The sequence below is a fragment of the Strongylocentrotus purpuratus genome, unplaced genomic scaffold (genome assembly GCF_000002235.5).
Source record: "Strongylocentrotus purpuratus isolate Spur 01 unplaced genomic scaffold, Spur_5.0 spur5_scaffold_14, whole genome shotgun sequence".
Taxonomy (NCBI): Eukaryota; Metazoa; Echinodermata; class Echinoidea; order Camarodonta; family Strongylocentrotidae; genus Strongylocentrotus; species Strongylocentrotus purpuratus.
The window spans coordinates 23,152,189-23,172,139 of NW_022145599.1; the positions used below are offsets into that span (position 1 = coordinate 23,152,189).

A 19,951-nucleotide genomic window follows, 5' to 3' on the forward strand; every position below is an offset into this window, starting at 1 on the left:
TGATAATGTTATATGATGATAAAAACGATAATGTTAATGATGATGATGATAATGATCATGATCATGATGATGTTAGTGATGATCATCTTCAGACCATGATGATGATGATGATGATGATGGTGACATTGATGATGATGATGATGATGATGATGATATTGATGATGATGATGATGATGAGCATGAGCATGATCCTGACATCTGATTGAAAAAAATGAGGAAATATTTAGATAGCATATAGTCTCAGCTACAACATACTAAGATTTGGGAGAAAACTGTTGAATAACAACCGAGATACTGGTCAAAACACATTGTCATGCAGATTCATGTTTTGAAATAAGTGACCTCCCATAGACATAACACGCAAATATGACAAATTATGCATTGTCACCTTTAATCGAATATTTAACTATGATGACGTCATCCAAATGAAAAATAAATGGCATATTTCTGATAGAGAATTATCTCAGCTACAACATATCAAAATCTGGGAGAAGATCGATCACCGATAAGTGAGATAATCTCAAATAAACAAAGACAAAATGACGTCATCAACAAAATACATTTGTTTGAGTTTAGATGCCAATATGATGACTTTATTTCACTTTGTACGAGTCAGGGTGGTATGAAATCATATCTCCAACTCATGCTTTCTCCAACCATGATATAAAAATTGGGGGTCAATGGACTATCTGAAGAGCTATTTCGATTTTTAAAATGGCATGTTTTTGATCAAATTTGCATTATATTGCCCATAGCAGTACGCGCGGATTTTGAACTTTGACGCACGCTCACGGCCTTATGAAATATGAAGAGTGACTGAAATTAATGTAAATTGTCAATTACGTTAAAGGTACTATGTCCCTTTTGCAGCCAACCTCAAATGCTGTAGAACTTTGCAGGAATTATGAATATGTCATGTATGTCCTATCTGTGAAATTTAAACGTTAGCAGTGTCCTCATATTCAAATTATGCAAGGAAAACCGTTTACCTGCTAGACTTCACTGTCAGACACTATTGAGTGACTGACTGGCCTTTTTTCTTCTTTGGTAATAACATACATGAAAAGAGTTGTAAAGGGCACATGAGTATTTGTCTACATCAATAACCCACTTCTTGTGATGGCCAATATTAAACTGATTGAATCTTTGCGCAGCTTAAAATGTATGACCATTCGGTACAATTGTCTGAAAATCTATAGCCCTAAAGTCGATTTGACAACTAATAGTTGTTATTTTCCCACTTGAAGACATTTTCAAGCCCCACCTTTTTTAGGGAAGTTCTAAATTAGTATTATCTTTCAAATGCAGTTGGAATTTAACTTTTTCATTTTTTTGGCCTGCAAATGGGACATAGTCCCTTTAAGAGGAATCCAAATCATGTAAACATTTTGAATTTGACATTTTCCGCGCGCTGTGAGCGCGCACAACGCGCCCGGGGACACGTACGGACGGAAAATTTTGAAATGCTTAAAATGACCTGATTCGTACTCTCCTTTAGTAGTTAAGTGATTTTGAGCTTTTTAAAATTTTGACGCACACGTACGCGCGCGTCATGACCTTTGATGACATGACCTGTTGACCCTTGCCCTAAAGTATATGTGATATGAATATGAATGACCTTTGCTTATGCATCATGAAGATATGATGGATAACGTGATTTCACAAAATGGCGCCTGGATGACGTCACAATATTCTAATGACCTTGAAAATGTTCATGTCACGTCTCATTACAATGACGTATAATTGTGCCGAATTGTAATGAAATTAACTAAACCAAACTTTAGTTATCCGGGGCACAAAAAACGGGAAGAAATAAAAATAAAGAATAATAATAATAAATAAAGAAAATTCTGACGAAATCAATAGGTGGTCTGTTGATAACAGACCACCTAATTACAAAAAATAACACAGAAATATTTAATTTGACTTATGATAGCTTGCTCATTTAGATCCTAAATTAATGATTAATCCAAGAAGTCTCATAGTCAACATGATTCGTTGTCATCCATCTTGGTTTTAGTTGATGAATATTCATTCTTTCTTTTCGAGTACGAGTCAGCCCGGCTTGACCCAGTGATAAATTATGAATATTCATAAATCCAATATTAAACGAGTGCTCTGATTGGCCATTGGCTATGTTTTGGTAGGTTGACCCAAAAATATATCGGCCGGGTCATGTCAAAGAATACTACATGTAGTTCGAATGCATGAATGTACCGTTTCACGGATCCGAGATAAAAATTGGATAACTCATATAAGTAAGTCCGTAAATTTTGCATTTTATAATAGGTTATCAAATTTTGATAACTGTAATTAGGAGAAAAATATACACCTTTTTTCTATCTGATTTATAAATCAGAAAATTAGATCTAGACACATTGAAAATCGGGGGTGAAAGTTTCTGTCACAAAGAGGTACAGAAATGGGCCAATCTATCCCCCGGTGCAACTGGTCTGCATTACTGTCTTTGTATGGGGCATGTCAACAAATGTCAGTTTTATTAAAGAAATGACCCATATCAGACAGTTAGTCTAGTTAGTTTTGGGCATAAGTTAGCACCTGGTTAGGTTTTCAATTCAGGCATACCGACTTTGCAGGGCAGTCCCTATGGTTCGCTTCTGTCTCTAAAGAGAGAAGCCGACCCTACCTAAATCAGAGGCTAATGAACGAAAGAGACAAAAATTTCGGTCTAACTGAACTCATTAGTACAACTTCAAGTTCACTGACATTCCATTGAAATGCGTGTAGGCCTAGACCCTATGAGGTTTAACACATGTTTCAATGGGATGTCAGTGAACTTCTTCTTACTGATGGTTTCACAAAATGCTGCCTAGATGATCGGTCATGACAGAGTTGGCAATTTCAAATTTGTGTTTGATTGATCACAACTTTCTAATCAGATTTTTCAAATATTTCACTGTCCTGTTACACTCATAGTCATATATCTAGATATAGTCCAAGTCGTTGTCAGATTGGACTTCCCCTTAATAATTCCCCATTACTAGACGGTTAGATCTGTCATTGTCAAGTCAAGTGTCAGGCTAACTCCGGGAAGCTCCGACACCGGCGCTGCGGTGTCGGAGCTTCCTGGAGTTAGATCTAGTCTAGTGCCAGGCAGGAATTCCGCGAAGTCCTAGACCGAATTTTCTGTCTCTTACGTTCTTTAGTCTGAGCCGACCTTACCCAAATCAGAGGCTAACGAACGAAAGAGACAGAAAATTCGGTCTAGCGAAGGCCAAGCTGTTCAAAGCATATCAGAGCTACCAAGTATCACGCATTAGGTGTGACATCACGCATTTCGAGGGTCTGAAAACGCTCTCACGCACGGTGCGCGCGCTACATAAAAAAAAAACGCTATACCTTATATGTGTGTTATACCCCCGCTTGGCGCTCGCGCGCCGAATCACGAAAATGTCACGCATTGCGGATCTTTGAACTTGGCGTCTCTGAACAAATCCTAAACAAAACATAAAATTAAAAGGTTAATGTGGGCTAGAGTCTAGATCTAGATTAGATAGAAATAACCGTCTGATATGGGTCATTTCTTTAATAAAACTGACATTTGTTGACATTCCCCATAGAGGCGGTCAGAGGAGCCAGATCTCAGCAGAACAACCGTCGTCGATATCAGAGACATGAAGCTTTCGGTCTAGATTAACTCCAGCAAAGCATAGAGAGTCAATGCTAATGCGTATTGACCTCTAGCTAGCACTGCATACTTGCTGTGAGGCAGGTATTATTAGTGTAGACCCTATACACAAATATACACACCACACAATATTGCATAGACTGCACACAATCATGCCGATGGCCGGGCGGCTGTAATGTACATGTAACGTTAGACCTAGGCGGCTAAGAAAAGGTTTGACATTAGACTTACAATTTGAATTGTTAAATTGAAAAAATTGTATTTTACTGCTAGACCCTATTTAGGTGTCATCAATTGTCATCTACCGATTTTGAGTGAAATCAGTTGAGTTTTGTACAGTCAACAGTGGTGTTTGAAATGTTGAGAATCAAAAGCACAGCTTTTACTAACTACTAGATCTAGACAGAAATAACTGTCTGATATGGGTCATTTCTTTAATAAAACTGACATTTGTTGACATTCCCTATAATCGGAGGTCTAGTGGAGCCAGACGTAGTCTCAGTGGAACAACCGACGATTAAAGAGACTGAAGCTTTTGGTCTATTTACCAGCCAGCGCCAGGATAGTGATGCTCCTACTACTAGTAAGTACTAGGCTAGTCCTATATGCTATGTGTGGGCTAGTCCAGATCTAAATTACAATTAGCAGATTAGTGAATTAGAGGTCTAGTGTTACAACTGTTCCCTACTCATCCGACGATAAACTCACATAATTTGGATTGTACGGCTGTTGTTGACCCCACGACATGTTCTGAAATTGAGTCACTGGATATGGGAATGAAACAAATAAAGGAACCAAGTTTAATAAAGAACTTCAGCTGAGTTTAGCGTGTGTTCCTTCTCCCTAGGCCCTCTATCACTGTCTGCTGCATGTGAGCCAACAAAAGCGACCAATAAGAAGCTCGGGGAAGCAGCGCCAGCAACGAATAACGAATAAGGAGGTTATATAGTGTCTCCAAAATGCCAATCGAAAAGTAAAAAGAGAATTTCCACGTCTCGGGTGACGGTATAGCGACAACAGTATTGGGTTTAGGTTTGTATATGCTTTTAAAACTATATCTTATGACATTTTAATAATTGATTGATTAATTTTTTCATTCGCCAAGCTTCCAACATACAACAATATACAAAAATAACAGGTCATTAAGTCAGCTCGAGCAGGATATCCCCCTCCACGAAAACTCGAGAACTTATATATTTCCAGCCCCCCCCCCCCACTCAGTGTTATTTAGGGTACGCATTATGCGTGTTCCCTCCTTTTGAGAACATCCCCCTAAGCCCGGTGTGTAAAGTCAATTTTGTGTACATGTATGTACGAGCAGGGGCGTCTCCAAAGGGGGGTATGTGTGTGTGTGTGTGTGGGGGGGGGGGGGTGGGGGTGGGGGATGCGACACCCCCCACCTGTCAGGATATTGTCGGTAAAATTGCGCTGCCGTCGGGAAAAAAGAGAAAAGGGGGAGCGAAAAAAAAAAAAAGAAAGGAAAAGAAAGGAAAGAAAGGAAAAAAAAGGAAAAAAAGAGAAGAAAGAAAGAGAAAAAAGAAAAAGAGGGAGGAGAGGAATTAAAGAAAGGAAAAGAAAGAAAAGGAAAAAAAGAAGAAAAAAAAGTAAAAGGGAAACAAACGAAACGGGGAATGAAAGAGAGGAGAGAGAGGGGAGGTAAGAGCCCGAGAGAGGAGGAGTGGGAGTAAAAGAGAGAAGGGGGTTGTTGGGTGGAGTCGTCTCGTGAGCAAGAAAGACAAGAGTAAATATGTTGCTATGTCGGGTCAGCTGTGTCGGTATTCTTGCTCGATCCTTGTGTACTATATCAATGCAGAAGTTTGAAGTCGGTGAGATGTATATTGTCGGTCGGCCGACAAGTTTTTTTCCCCTACGAACTGTGACTTTTTATCCGCTGTGACGACTTCGAGAGTGACTACAACTACAATACTTTTATTTTCTCGAAATTTCACTTTCCTATAATATCAGCTAAAGAATTCAGAGGTTTAAAATTTTCGGGGAAACTAAATTCAAACAAGGTTTAAGAGTCAACAATGGTACGACGAATCGTCTTCTTTTCTCTATATTGTGATGAAACGCCAAAAATTCCGCGCTTTTCGCGGGGGGGGGGGGGGAAGACTTTATTTAGACGAGTCGAGAACGGTGTAACGAATCGTCTTCTTTCTCTAATGATTTAAGGAAACGTCAAAACTTCCGCACTTCGCACGAGAGGGGGGAACTGAATGCAGACAAATAGGGCTTATTAAGAGTCGAAAACGGTACAACGAATCGTCTTCTTTCTCTAATAATTTAAGGAAACTTCAAAGCTTCCGCGCTTCGCGCGAGAGGGGGAAACTGAATTCAGATGAATAGGGCTTAATAAGAGTCGAAAACGGTACAACGAATCGTCTTCTTTCTCTAATAATTTAAGGAAAAAGTTCAAAGCTTCCGCGCTTCGCGCGAGAGGGGGAAACTGAATTCAGACAAATAGGGCTTATTAAGAGTCGAAAACGGTACAACGAATCGTCTTCTTTCTCTAATGATTTAAGGAAACGTCAAAACGTCCGCGTTTCCCACGAGAGGGGGAAACTGAATTCAGACAAATAGGGCTTCTTAAGAGTCGAAAACGATACAACGAATAATCTTCTTTCTCAAATAATTTAAGGAAACGTCAAAGCTTCCGCGCTTCGCGCGAGAGGGGGAAACTGAATTCAGATGATATAGGGCTTAATAAGAGTCGAGAACAGTACACCGAATCGTCTGCTTTTTCTCATAATTTAATGAAACGTCAAAGCTTCCGCGCTTCGCGCGGGAGGCCTATCACCCACGTCCCCCCCGAAAATGAGCGCTTCGCGCGCTCTTAAAGTGATTCTCTTTCTTACTACCGCCCCTCCCACGCCTGCATTTAGATATATAGTTACATTCGCCTCAATTCCCATTTGCCTTAATTTTACTGAAACTCACATGAAATGTAGATTATTATATACTTCATCGAATACAGGGTGCACAAATTGTAGCAGCCGACTTAAAAAATGGCTAATTTGAGCGTATAACAACCAATGTCCGGAACAAATATTTTCGTTAATAGCGAATAACGTCTAGAGTATATAGAAGGGGGTGGGGTTAATACATTCGTTGCTAATTCCTATTTGCTTTAAATGTGCTGAAACTCACAAGAAATGTAGATTATTATATACCTCATCGAATACGGGGTGCACAAATTCTAGCAGCCGACAGTGAAAAAGGTCTTATTTGAGCACATATCAACCAATGTCCAAAACAAATATTTTCGTTAGTAGCGCATAACATATAGAGTATATAGGTGAAGGGGGTTTCGGCCTTTAATACGTTGGCCTTAATTCCCATTTGAATTAATTTTTGCTGAAACTCACATAAAATGTAGATTATTATATACTTCAGCGAATACAGGATGCACAAATTCTAGCAGCCGATATTAAAAAGGTCTAATTTCAGCGTATACTACATCAACCAATGTCCAGAACAAATATTTTCGTTAGTAGCGCATAGCATGTAGAGTATATCGGTGAAGGGGGTTTCGGTCTTTAATACATTCGCCGCCAATTCCCATTTGCCTTAATTTTGCTGAAACTCACATGAAATGTAGATTATTATAGACTACAGCGAATGCGGGGTGCACAAATTGTAGCAGCCGAAATTAAAAAGGACTAATTTGAACGAATATCAACCAATGTCCAGAACAAATATTTTCGTTAGTAGCGCATAGCATGTAGAGTATATCGGTGAAGGGGGTTTCGGTCTTTAATACATTCGCCGCCAATTTCCATTTGCCTTAATTTTGCTGAAACTCACATGAAATGTAGATTATTATAGACTACAGCGAATGCGGGGTGCACAAATTGTAGCAGCCGAAATTAAAAAGGACTAATTTGAACGAATATCAACCAATATCCAGAACAAATATTTTCGTTTATAGCGAGCCGCGTGTATAGAGTATATCGGTGAATGGGGTTTCGGCCTTTAATACATTCGCCGCTAATTCCCATTTGCTTTAAATGAGCTGAAACTCACATGAAATGTAGATTATTATATACTTCAGCGAATACGGGGTAAACAAATTCTAGCAGCCGACATTAAAAAGGTCTTATTTGAGCGCATATCAACCAATGTCCAGAACAAATATTTTAGTTAGTAGCGCATAACATGTAGAGTATGTAGGTGAAGGGGGTGTCGGTCTATAATACATTCGCCGCTAATTACCATTTGCTTTAAATGAGCTGAAACTCACATGAAATGTAGATTATTATATACTTCAGCGAATACGGGGTAAACAAATTCTAGCAGCCGACATTAAAAAGGTCTTATTTGAGCGCATATCAACCAATGTCCAGAACAAATATTTTAGTTAGTAGCGCATTTAGTATATCGGTGAAGGGGGTGTCAGTCTTTAATACATTCGCCGCTAATTCCCATTTGCTTTAAATGAGCTAAATCTCACATGAAATAAAGATTATTATAAACGTCATCGAATACAGGGTACACAAATTCTAGCAGCCGACATTAAAAAGGTCTTATTTGAGCGCATATCAACGAATGTCCAGAACAAATATTTTAGTTAGCAGCGCATAACATGTAGAATAGGGACCCCACTGGAAATAAGCTCTCGAGCTTTCATGGGTTATCCTGTTCAAGCTGACTTATTTTTGATCTGTTATTATTGTATATTGTTGTATGTTGGAAGCTTGTCAACTAAAAATCAATCAATCAATCAATCTATATCGGTGAAGGGGGTGTCGGTCTTTAATACATTCGCCGCTAATTCCCATTTGCTTTAAATGAGCTGAAACTCACATGAAATGTAGATTATTATATACCTCATCGAATACGGGTTACACAGTTTCTAGCAGCCGACATTAAAAAGGTCTTATTTGAGCGCATATCAACCAATGTCCAAAACAAATATATTTCGTTAGTGGCGCATAACATGTAGAGTAAATCGGTGAATGGGGTTTCGGCCTTTAATACATTCGCCGCTAATTCCCATTTGCCTTTATTTTGCTGAAACTCACATGAAATGTATATTATTATTTACCTCATCGAATACGGGGAACACAAATTCTAGCAGCCGACATTAAAAAGGTCTTATTTGAGCGCATATCAACCAATGTCCAGAACAAATATTTTAGTTAGTAGCGCATTTAGTATATCGGTGAAGGGGGTGTCGGTCTTTAATACATTCGCCGCTAATTCCCATTTGCCTTTATTTTGCTGAATCTCACATGAAATAAAGATTATTATAAACCTCATCGAAAACAGGGTGCACAAATTCTAGCAGCCGACATTAAAAAGGTCTTATTTGAGCGCATATCAACCAATGTCCAGAACAAATATTTTAGTTAGTAGCGCATAACATGTAGAGTATGTAGGTGAAGGGGGTGTCGGTCTATAATACATTCGCCGCTAATTATCATTTGCTTTAAATGAGCTGAAACTCACATGAAATGTAGATTATTATATACTTCAGCGAATACGGGGTAAACAAATTCTAGCAGCCGACATTAAAAAGGTCTTATTTGAGCGCATATCAACCAATGTCCAGAACAAATATTTTAGTTAGTAGCGCATTTAGTATATCGGTGAAGGGGGTGTCGGTCTTTAATACATTCGCCGCTAATTCCCATTTGCCTTTATTTTGCTGAATCTCACATGAAATAAAGATTATTATAAACCTCATCGAATACAGGGTACACCAATTCTAGCAGCCGACATTAAAAAGGTCTTATTTGAGCGCATATCAACCAATGTCCAGAACAAATATTTTAGTTAGTAGCGCATAACATGTAGAGTATATCGGTGAAGCGGTTGCCGGTCTTTAATACATTCGCCGCTAATTCCCATTTGCATTAAATGAGCTGAAACTCACATGAAATGTAGATTATTATATACTTCAGCGAAAACAGGGTGCGCAAATTGTAGCAGCCGACATTAAAAAGGTCTTATTTGAGCGCATAACAACCAATGTCCAAAACAAATAATTTCGTTAATAGCGAATAACGTCTTGAGTATATAGAAGGTTGTGGGGTTAATACATTCGTTGCTAATTCCCATTTGCTTTAAATGTTCTGAAACTCACATGAAATGTAGATCATTATATTCTCCATCGAATACAGGGTACATAAATTGTAGCAGCCGACTTTAAAAAGGGCTAATTTGAGCGTATAACAACTAATGTCCACAACAAACCTAAACGTATAGCGCATATAACGTCTAGAGTATTTAGAAGCGGATGGGGTTAATACATTCGTTGCTAATTCCTTTTGCTTTAAATGTGCTAAAACTCACATGAAATGTAGATTATTATATACCTCAGCGAATACGGGGTACACAATTTCTAGCAGCCGACATTAAAAAGGTCTGATTTGAGCGCATATCAACCAATGTCCAGAACAAATATTTTAGTTAGTAGCGCATAATATATAGAGTATATCGGTAAAGGGGGTGTCGGTCTTTAATACATTCGCCGCTAATTCCCATTTGCTTTAAATGAGCTAAAACTCACATGAAATGTAGATTATTATAGACTACAGCGAATGCGGGGTGCACAAATTGTAGCAGCCGAAATTAAAAAGGTCTAATTTGAACGTATATCAACCAATGTCCAGAACAAATATTTTCGTTTATAGCGAGCCGCGTGTATATCGGTGAATGGGGTTTCGGCCTTTAATACATTCGCCACTAATTCCCATTTGCTTTAAATGAACTGAAACTCACATGAAATGTAGATTATTATATACCTCATCGAATACGGGGTACACAATTTCTAGCAGCCGACATTAAAAAGGTCTTATTTGAGCGCATATCAACCAATGTCCAGAACAAATATTTTAGTTAGCAGCGCATAACATGTAGAATAGGGACCCCACTGGAAATAAGCACTCGAGCTTTCGTGGGTTATCCTGTTCAAGCTGACTTATTTTTGATCTGTTATTATAGTATATTGTTGTATGTTGGAAGCTTGTCGAATAAAAATCAATCAATCAATCAATCTATATCGGTGAAGGGGGTGTTGGTCTTTAATACATTCGCCGCTAATTCCCATTTGCTTTAAATGAGCTGAAACTCACATGAAATGTAGATTATTTATTACCCGTATCAGACATCTACAGCAACATTTACAGCAACATTAACCTTGAATATAGTCGTTAAAGCAATATATAAAACCTTGGACTTAAGTCATGTATCTGAACGGGTAACCGACCATGGGAATCATTGCATACTAGACCATTAATGTCACCCAATTATGGTTAAACTATTTGCATGCCGACAGAAAGGTTTAAAGAAAATCTTTGTTTTGCAGGGTCACCTGTATCAATCACAAAGCCTATATTTGTATGAAACGCTTATTAAACTGTATCAAATATTTGGGCTTGTCGTTCAAATGCGTGTTACGTTGGAACAGGGCGCGGCTTTTCCGCGCCACGGCTGACCGATCCTCACATCGGTCCGCTGTGGCGCCCTATCACAAAGATAATTGACGCATAGAGCGACGGGTTCATTAATTGAGCAGCCTAACCTTCATTTCAAATCTGCATTTTAAAAAAGAAAAAAAGAAACAAAAGAGAGAAAGGTTTTTTGTGTGCGTGTTTTACTTTTTTGTGACCAATAATACTGGAAAATTCGATTGTCCAAATACGTAAAGCAGTCGAACCCTGGAAGAATTGTACGTTGTCACGAATACTAAATTGTCATGATTGTATACCTTTCAGGAGTCATACAGTAACATTTTTTTTAATTTTTTTATCATACAGGATATTTATTGCATACCCTCCACTGGGCTGGGGGCTGGAGACAAGTTTTTTTTTTTATCAACCTTTGATCTTGATTACTGGGTTTGTCAAGAACGAATTCCTAACTCTGGGTCAATAATTATTATCTGTATAGCATTCAATTGTTTTGGGTCCATCTGTTTTATTGTAGTTGACTGAACTTGTTTTGATGACCGGGAATTCATGTCAAAACCCTCTTTGCCACTTAATAATTATTGTACTCCGAATTGTCATTGCTATCAAGCATTATGTCATGGTCTGCTTTAGCATGCACTATTTGTTTTGGTCTGCACAACGAATCTCTTAGTTTTGCAAAATACCTGTGTCTGTCACACCATTCATGTATGATGGGCTTATTAAACTTACTGTAACAAATATATGGACTTATCGTTTACGTGTGTCTAAAGTAGGAACAGGGCGTGGCTTCTCCGCGCCACGGCTGACCGATCTTCATATTGGTCCTCAGTGGTGCTCTATCTCAGAAATACGCGACGCATGGGTGCGATGGGTCCATTGTTTGACCAGTCTAACTTTCTTTTCAAAACCGCATTAAATGTGTAAAGCATTTGAGTCTTGAGAGAATTGTATTGTTGTCACTAATCTCAAATTGTCATGACCTTTCGGGGGTCATGCAGCTCCATTTTGTATCATGCAGGAATGTATAGCTTACCCTCCACTGGCCTAGGGGCCGTAGACAAGTTTGTATTAACCTTTGATCTTGATTACTGGGATTGTCAAGAACGAATTCCTCACCCTTTATCGGTAATTATCTGTATAGCGTTCAACTGTTTTGGGTCCATCTGTTTTATTGTGGTTGACTGAACTTGTTTTGATGACCGGGAATTCATGTCAAAACCCTCTTTGCCACTTAATAATTGTACTCCGAATTATCATGCTATCAAACATGTCACAGTCTGCTTTAGTATGCATGCATATTTCTTATCTGCACAAAGAATCTCTTTGATTTGCAAAACACCCGTGTCAGTCACACGATTCGTATATGATGGGCTTATTAAACTGTAACAAATACATGGGCTTGTCGTTCACATGTGTCTAACGTTTGGGCGTGGCTTCTCCGCGCCACGGCTGACCGATCTTCATATTGGTCCGCAGTGGTGCTCTATCTCAGAAATACTCGACGCATGGGTGCGATGGGTCCATTGTTTGACCAGCCTAACTTTCTTTTCAAAACCGCATTAAATGTGTAAAGCTTTTGAATCTTGAGAGAATTGTATTGTTGTCACTAATCTCAAATTGTCAAGACCTTTCGGGGGTCATGCAGCTCCATTTTGTATCATGCAGGAATGTATAGCTTACCCTCCACTGGCCTAGGGGCCGTAGACAAATTTGTATTAACCTTTGATCTTGATTACTGGGATTGTCAAGAACGAATTCCTCACCCTTTATCAATAATTATCTGTATAGCGTTCAACTGTTTTGGATCCATCTGTTTTATTGTGGTTGACTGAAATTGTTTTGATGACCGGGAATTCATGTCAAAACCCTCTTTGCCACTTAATAATTGTACTCCGAATTGTCATGCTATCAAACATTATGTCATAGTCTGCTTTAGCATGCATGAATATTTCTCATCTGCACAACGAATCTCTTTGATTTGCAAAACACCCGTGTCAGTCACGCGATTCGTATATGATGGGCTTATTAAACTGTAACAAATACATGGGCTTGTCGTTCACATGTGTCTAACGTTTGGGCGTGGCTTCTCCGCGCCACGGCTGACCAATCTTCATAATTGGTGCTCTATCTCAGAAATACTCGACGCATGGGTGCGATGGGTCCATTGTTTGACCAGCCTAACTTTCTTCTCAAAACTTTATTTATTTATTTGTTTATTTTTATTTTTTGGTTTTTGTATGTGACAATAATTTATCATGATGGAAAATTCGATTGTCCAAATGGGTAAAGCATTTGAGTCTTGAAAGAATTGTACGGTTGTCACTAATCCTAAATTGTCATGATTGTATTCCTTCCAGGGGACATGCAGTAGAACTTTGTATCATGCAGGAATGTATTCTTTACCCTCAAATGGGCTTGAGACAAGTATTCGTTATCCTTTGATCTTGACGACTGGGATTATCAAGACCGAAGTCCTCACTCTTTATCAATCATTATTATCTGTATAGTATTCAATTGTTTTGAGTCTATCTGTTATATTGTAATTGACGAAACTTTTTTCTTTTTTATGATGAGCGGAAATGTCAAAACCCTCTTTGCCATTTAATATTATTGTACTCCGAATTGTCATAACATTTATCAAGTATGTACATACGAGCCTGTCTCAGCATGCATGCATCTTTCTAATCACCTGTGTCAATCAAAAATACATTCGCAATTTCGTGTGCTTATAACCTTAACAAATACATGGACTTATCGCTTACGCGTGTCTGACGTATAGGAACAGGGCGTGGCTTGTCCGCGCCACGGTTAACCGATCTTCACATCGGCCCGCTGTGCGCTCTATCACAAACATACTCGACGCATAGAGCGATGGGTCCATTGTTTGAGCAGCCTTACTTTCATTTCGAATCTGCATTTATGTTTTGGTGTGTTTTATTGTTTTGTGACCAATAATAATGGAAAAAAACATTTGAATTTTGAAGGAATTGTACTTTTTCACTAATGCTAAATTGTCACGATTGTATACATTCGGGTGTCATGCAGCTCCATTTTGTATCATGCAGGAATGTATATAGCTTACCCACCACAGGGCTGGAAGCTGGAGACAAGTTTTTATTGACCTTTGATCTTGATTACTGGGATTATTAAGACCGAACTCCTCACTCTTTATCAATAATTAGTATATTCTCATCCTTCATTACTCAGTTAATGACTCACAGATTACATCAATAACAATCTTTATGGAAAAGCCTGTCAGACCGACCAAGCCAGCTTTTATTCGAATTGTATCTTTTTGAACAATCATGAACAATCTTTGTTATTATATCATTTTGAACATCAAAATAATTTCAATTTTTTAAACTCATTCTTGATTTTGAAAATATCAAGTGTAAATATTGTTAACATTGCATAATCTCAATCGTCAACGTTCATACCACAATATATACTGACATTGTATAGAATAAAATATTAATTTTGATCCCTAACCTGCATGGGGCTTTGCCTTTTTTCCCCACGCCCGGACCGATTCCCTAGGTTGAAAAAACCAGAGATAAACTAAATAAGGCAAATGCTCTGGAAAAACCTAATGGCAAATCGTCCCAATAAAAATAATCTATTTGAATCTCTAAACCTCCTACAAAAACAAACACCAAACTATTGTTCTGTATTAAAATTTCCACTTGAAATTTGTGTCGTGTATCTAGTGTCTGACAAAGCTAGAATGGCTACCACGCCCATTTCCCTCTCTTATTATGCCTTTCTGAACATTCCTTTCCTTCTCAAAACAATAACTTACACCTGCCTAAGTTATTCAAACCATCCCGCTTCGCGGAATCGTGGCGTCTCGCCACTCCCATTACGTAATCATTAAACGGATCCGCATATACAACATTTTCCTGCTATACGTTGTACCGCAGGAAAATACAAGTATATTCTCATCCTTCATTACTCAGTTAATGACTCACAGATTACATCAATAACAATCTTTATGGAAAAGCCTGCCAGACCGACCTAGATGTAAAAAAGAACGGGTGCATTTCCTTGTAGCACACTGAACAATTTAACAAAAAAAATATTTAACAATCTATTCCAATTTAATCCGTCTCAAGATTGAAATGATCATCTTTCTTGAATATCCTTTTTGTCGAATATCCCTTTCTGATTATTTAACAAAACATAATCACTTAACCGTTATTTGCAGAAAAAATGTATTACATGAATTCATATAACGATTACTCTTTCCTTTCTTTCATTACTCTTCTTTAATAAAAAAAAAAACATTGTCGGACATTATATCTGTTTTTCCAAGACAATTCATACTCCACATTCAAAATAAACACGTTTCCTATGATGGAAAACATTCATAATATGCCTAAAGCATTAAGGATTTTGTCACCTCAAGTTTATTATCTAATGTATCTACAACATATCCATCCTTCGCTTTATCTGTCTTCCAACGACCATGTATTTTCCACAATCTGTCTTTAGTTGATGTATTAGCAACCATAGTGGCTCCACCTGCCCTCAGTGAATGCAATCCGAGATTTGCATCCCCACATACTTCTTTCAACAAAGAAATTACCCTCTCTCTAGCTGTCGTGTAACTTAAAGGTTTGTCTTTCCTTATAAGCGCACTAACTCCTTTAGACCTGTATGCCGGTTTAAAGAAAAAATGATTGGAATCTAAAGAAATCCGAGCCACATTGATATACTTCTTTACCATTTTGACCGGACAAGCTTCTGTCACACCGGCACTAATGACTACACTATTACCTTGTCTATACTGATCCGTCTTACTCTTAGCAATATTAAGAGAAATATAATCATCATAAATTGACACATCATTACACTTCAAAGATCTTGCTTCATCATATCTAAGAAACCCCGTGAAACACAAAATTAATAATGTTAAGTCTCTGAGCAAAATTGCGTCCTCTGTATGAACATGCTTCTTACATAGCTCTTTAACTTGATCTGAAGTAACTGGATCTTTCTTGTTTACTTTTTTCTTGCATTGCCGTTGGCAGATTCCAACAAATTCTTTACAAAACAATTGTCTGTGGGATCCCTGAACCCTCTAAGACTATGAGCCCACTTAATGGTGTATACAGCACCTTCTATGACACTCGATGAATGTCCTTTGTCAATAAGATGAGTCACATATAGGGCGACGTGAATAGATTCAGCTGGAAGAGAATTCCCTCCTTCTGCACTGATGAATAGATCCCATCGGTTAAATGCTGCGAAATACTTCTTGTTTGTGTTTTCGCTTCTCGATTTAATGATATACGATGACATCTGTTCTGCCAGTTGGATGAACTTTGATGACGTAACTTGAGCTCGCTTCATCTCTTCCTTAACGGCGGTCCTTACACCTAGTGCTGTATGTAAAAATTAAAAACAAATCAAAATGCAATTTCCATTGCAACCATACCAAACCTGTATCTCTGATTACCAAAAATACCGTTATTTCCTCTTCCTTTCTTCGTTATGCCAGAATCAAAAAATTCAACTTCCCTAATAAAGTGCACAAACTCCCCATTATGGCTTATTTTGGGCCAAAAAGGCGCAGATTTCCAAACTGGTACAATGAGAGTACCTTGCGCTTTTTCCTTCATTATTTTTACTATAGTCTGTCCGACTAGTCTTGGTGGCGGCACCCACCAATTTCTGCCTTCCTTCCAACTTTGACTGAAAGCATCAATACCGTTTGTTTGGCTACACCACCATCTGGAGTTGAATTTTGTACATTTAGCATTGTACTCGTTAGCAAATCTATCGATATCATATGGACCCCATTTCGAATCCAAGTATCCGAATATCTCATCTGTGATAAACCAATCATCACTATCTCCTCTCCTACTTAAATTATCAGCTTTGCAATTTGTTTCTCTCCTTATCCATACCGGATCTACAGTAATATTGCTAGATTCACATTTATTATGAATACTGATAGCCTGTTCTTGCAATTCACTCTTCTTACTGCCCTTCTTTAGTATAGACACAACATTCTTATTGTCTGTGTTCAACTGAACATTCTGCCCCTTCAGTTCTCTTTCAAATGAAAACAAAGTTCGTTTCATGGCTTCTAATTCTCTCCAAGTGGAGCTCTTAACGGCTTCTACGTTTGACCAACTGCCCACAAGCTCTAAATCTTCTTTCTCGGCTACAAATCCGCCGAAACCTGTTTCAGAAGCATCTGTAAACATGGTATATGCGACAAACGGCAACCTCTTTATCTCTATCCCGTTTATTCTTTCAACATGGTGCAACCAGAATTTCAATTCGTCTTTTGCTTCTCTTCCGACCTTTATCGGTGCCTGCCAACTGGCCTTCGTGTTCAGACTGTTACAAATATTCCTTGTTCTTATTTGAACTATTTGACCCATTGCGGTGTGCATTGAGCTAATTTGACCTGCTACTCTAGCCAATTCCTTCACATGCACTATGTCGTTATTACTTTGCATCCTGTCTAATAGATTCTCTATGTTCTTCTTCAACTTCCCCACTCTTCTCTGAGAGATATACACTTTGTTTTCTGAGGTTACCCAATCTAATCCCAACCACGTCTGTCTCGTTGTGGGATTCCAATTGCATTTTTCCTCCGCTACTAGAAAACCCAACTGTTTTAACTCTTCCCTGATCTGTCTGCTTAGTGTAATAGCAGACATCCTATCTTTGCAAATTACCAAGCCATCATCCAAATACATAATCACATTATTTCCCTGCGATCTCCAATGAGCAATTACAGGTCTTGTCAATTTTGTGAAAATATAACCTGCTGTGGAAATACCAAATGGTAGAACATTGAATATGAAATATCTCTTTTGATCTTCGTAATCCCAAGAGAAACCTAGATAGGTTCTGTGTTCTCTGAATATCTCAACATGATGGTAAGCAGATTTCAAGTCAAAAGTGAACATATAATCATCTTCTTCTATCATTTCCTTTGCTATATCCTCACCTTCATATCTTACCTTTTGCTTAAAAAGATGTGGATTTATGTTTCTACAATCCAGAACTAATCTCGGTTTTTCTTTGTTTCCTGCAACTGTCAGTGGATTTATTACTTCAGGTTTTTGGAAAACTTCAGTAACACATCCTTTCCTTGTTAGATTCTGTATTTCCTTTCCTACAAATTCTGCGTTTTGAATAGCAGACCTATTATTCTTACTTTCGGTTTTCTTGGGGCGAGTTATGAATGGTATTTTATACCCTTCAGAAATGATATCCAATATGAATTCGTTAGTTCCGATTTCTTTCCATTTATCTTTTGCCGATTTAAGCCTTCCAACCGGAGTAACAACTTTGCAATTCTTTTCAGAATTTAGCCTTGACTCTGTGGAGTCATTCTTGTCTGCAAATGCATTCCTCTTATGAACCTTCATATCATTCAACTGAATATCAAATGAATTTTTACTTATCTTTTCATTTCTTGCTTCTCTGCTTGATGCCAGCTCCCTGCATTCGAACCTCCAATGCCCGAATTTACCACAGGCGAAGCATGCTCCCGTTTTCCTCTTGAAATCCCATCCCTCTGTCTTGGAGCTAGGATTTGACCATGGCCTTGAAGACTGCTGAGATGCTGGTTGACGATCTGTTGGATAGGGACGTATCTGATTGCGTGAAGCTATCTTCCTTCGAGGCGCTTGATTCATCTTGCGTTTCGCTCTGGCCTCCGCCTTCCAGATTCTTTTCTCGTCGTCCGAATCCCGAGCGAGGCTATTGGTTTCATATTCAGAAACTGTAAGCCATCCAAAAGGTGATTGATCAGCAAGCTTGATGATTTTCTGCCTATGCTCTAAAATGTCTTTACCTTCGGCGATTTTGTTCTGTGCTGCCGTAGAAGCTCTGCTCAAATCTGCGTCTTTCTTCAGCAAAGATTCTGCTTCAGACAACTTCTGATAAACCTTGGTATTGCTCTTGTACTGCTCCTCGTTTCCCTTCTTTTTAAACTTGTACGTCGTGTTGGTTATTTCCTCCATCTTTGATAGCTGTACTTCGCTCATAGCCATTTGTGAATCGTTTATGTCCTTCTGGAAATGATTAAGCTTATCTGAAACGAGCGTTTCTAATTTATCCAGTAATGTATTCTGTGAATCCCTCACTTCGCCGCGGACAAGCTCGGCAATGTCCATCGGCTCCATCGTATAGTAGCTGTCGCTCCTGGCTCGGTCCCCGTAGTCGTGTCGTGTATCTAGTGTCTGACAAAGCTAGAATGGCTACCACGCCCATTTCCCTCTCTTATTATGCCTTTCTGAACATTCCTTTCCTTCTCAAAACAATAACTTACACCTGCCTAAGTTATTCAAACCATCCCGCTTCGCGGAATCGTGGCGTCTCGCCACTCCCATTACGTAATCATTAAACGGATCCGCATATACAACATTTTCCTGCTATACGTTGTACCGCAGGAAAATACAATTATCTGTATAGCATTCCAAAAATTTGAGTCTATCTGTTATATTGTAATTGACTGAATTTTTTTTTTTTTTTTGAGCGGGAATGTCAAAACCCTCTTTGCCATTTAATATTATTGTACTCCGAAATGACGTTATTGCTGTTAAGCATCATCTCAGAGTCTGCTTTAACATGCATACATTTTTCTCCTCCGCACAACAAATCTCTTTGTTTTGCAAAACTCCTGTGTCAATCACAGAATCCATTGTTATAGACTGAACTAGTTTTGATGAGCGGGAATGTCAAATCCCTCTTTGCCATTTAATAATCGTACTCCGATTTGTCATTATTGTTATCAAGCATTTTGTTTCTTCCCAGCCCCTCTATTTTGCGTGTCAAAAATACACCCTTTACTCGGGCGGTCGGGCTCCGCTCTGTTGCTCCTAAGCAATTATTGTAACTGTGACCAAGATGGGTCTTA

General features: G+C 38.5%; 2 protein-coding genes across 4 annotated transcripts in view; both read right to left on the bottom strand.

Annotated features, from left to right (window-relative positions):
- LOC581930 (programmed cell death protein 6) overlaps positions 1-13,971 on the bottom strand; it is a gene marked incomplete at its 3' end in the record, with an annotated part of 31,515 nt that extends 17,544 nt beyond the window's left edge. Inside the window, 2 exon segments of the mRNA XM_030985151.1 lie at positions 4,358-4,466; positions 13,924-13,971. Of these exon segments, the coding sequence (XP_030841011.1) occupies positions 4,358-4,466; positions 13,924-13,971 (157 nt within the window).
- A 515-nt stretch (positions 13,972-14,486) lies between these two features.
- LOC105442056 lies at positions 14,487-19,489 on the bottom strand. Of its 3 annotated transcripts, none has more exons than XM_030984500.1 (2): positions 16,780-19,489; positions 14,487-15,087 (listed from the first exon to the last, which is right to left on the bottom strand). In XM_030984500.1, exons 1-2 carry the CDS (start codon positions 19,215-19,217, stop codon positions 15,057-15,059), a joined length of 2,469 nt encoding a protein of 822 aa, XP_030840360.1. In that variant the 5' UTR covers positions 19,218-19,489; the 3' UTR covers positions 14,487-15,056. The 3 variants fall into 3 exon arrangements, with proteins under 3 accessions (XP_030840360.1, XP_030840362.1, XP_030840361.1); XM_030984502.1 differs by lacking the exon at positions 14,487-15,087 and adding an exon at positions 16,096-16,448 and having other exon boundaries at positions 18,495-19,489; XM_030984501.1 differs by lacking the exon at positions 14,487-15,087 and adding an exon at positions 16,096-16,457 and having other exon boundaries at positions 18,495-19,489.
- Between the last annotated feature and the right edge of the window lie 462 nt (positions 19,490-19,951).

Excerpts from the sequence above, each read along its gene's own strand:
- LOC105442056 (XM_030984500.1), bottom strand. The coding sequence starts at position 19,217 with ATGGAGCCGATGGACATTGCCGAGCTTGTCCGCGGCGAAGTGAGGGAT. Across the intron at positions 15,088-16,779 it reads TGGTGGTGTAGCCAAACAAA|ATCTAGGTCGGTCTGGCAGG; the intron begins CGGTATTGATGC and ends GTTCTTTTTTAC.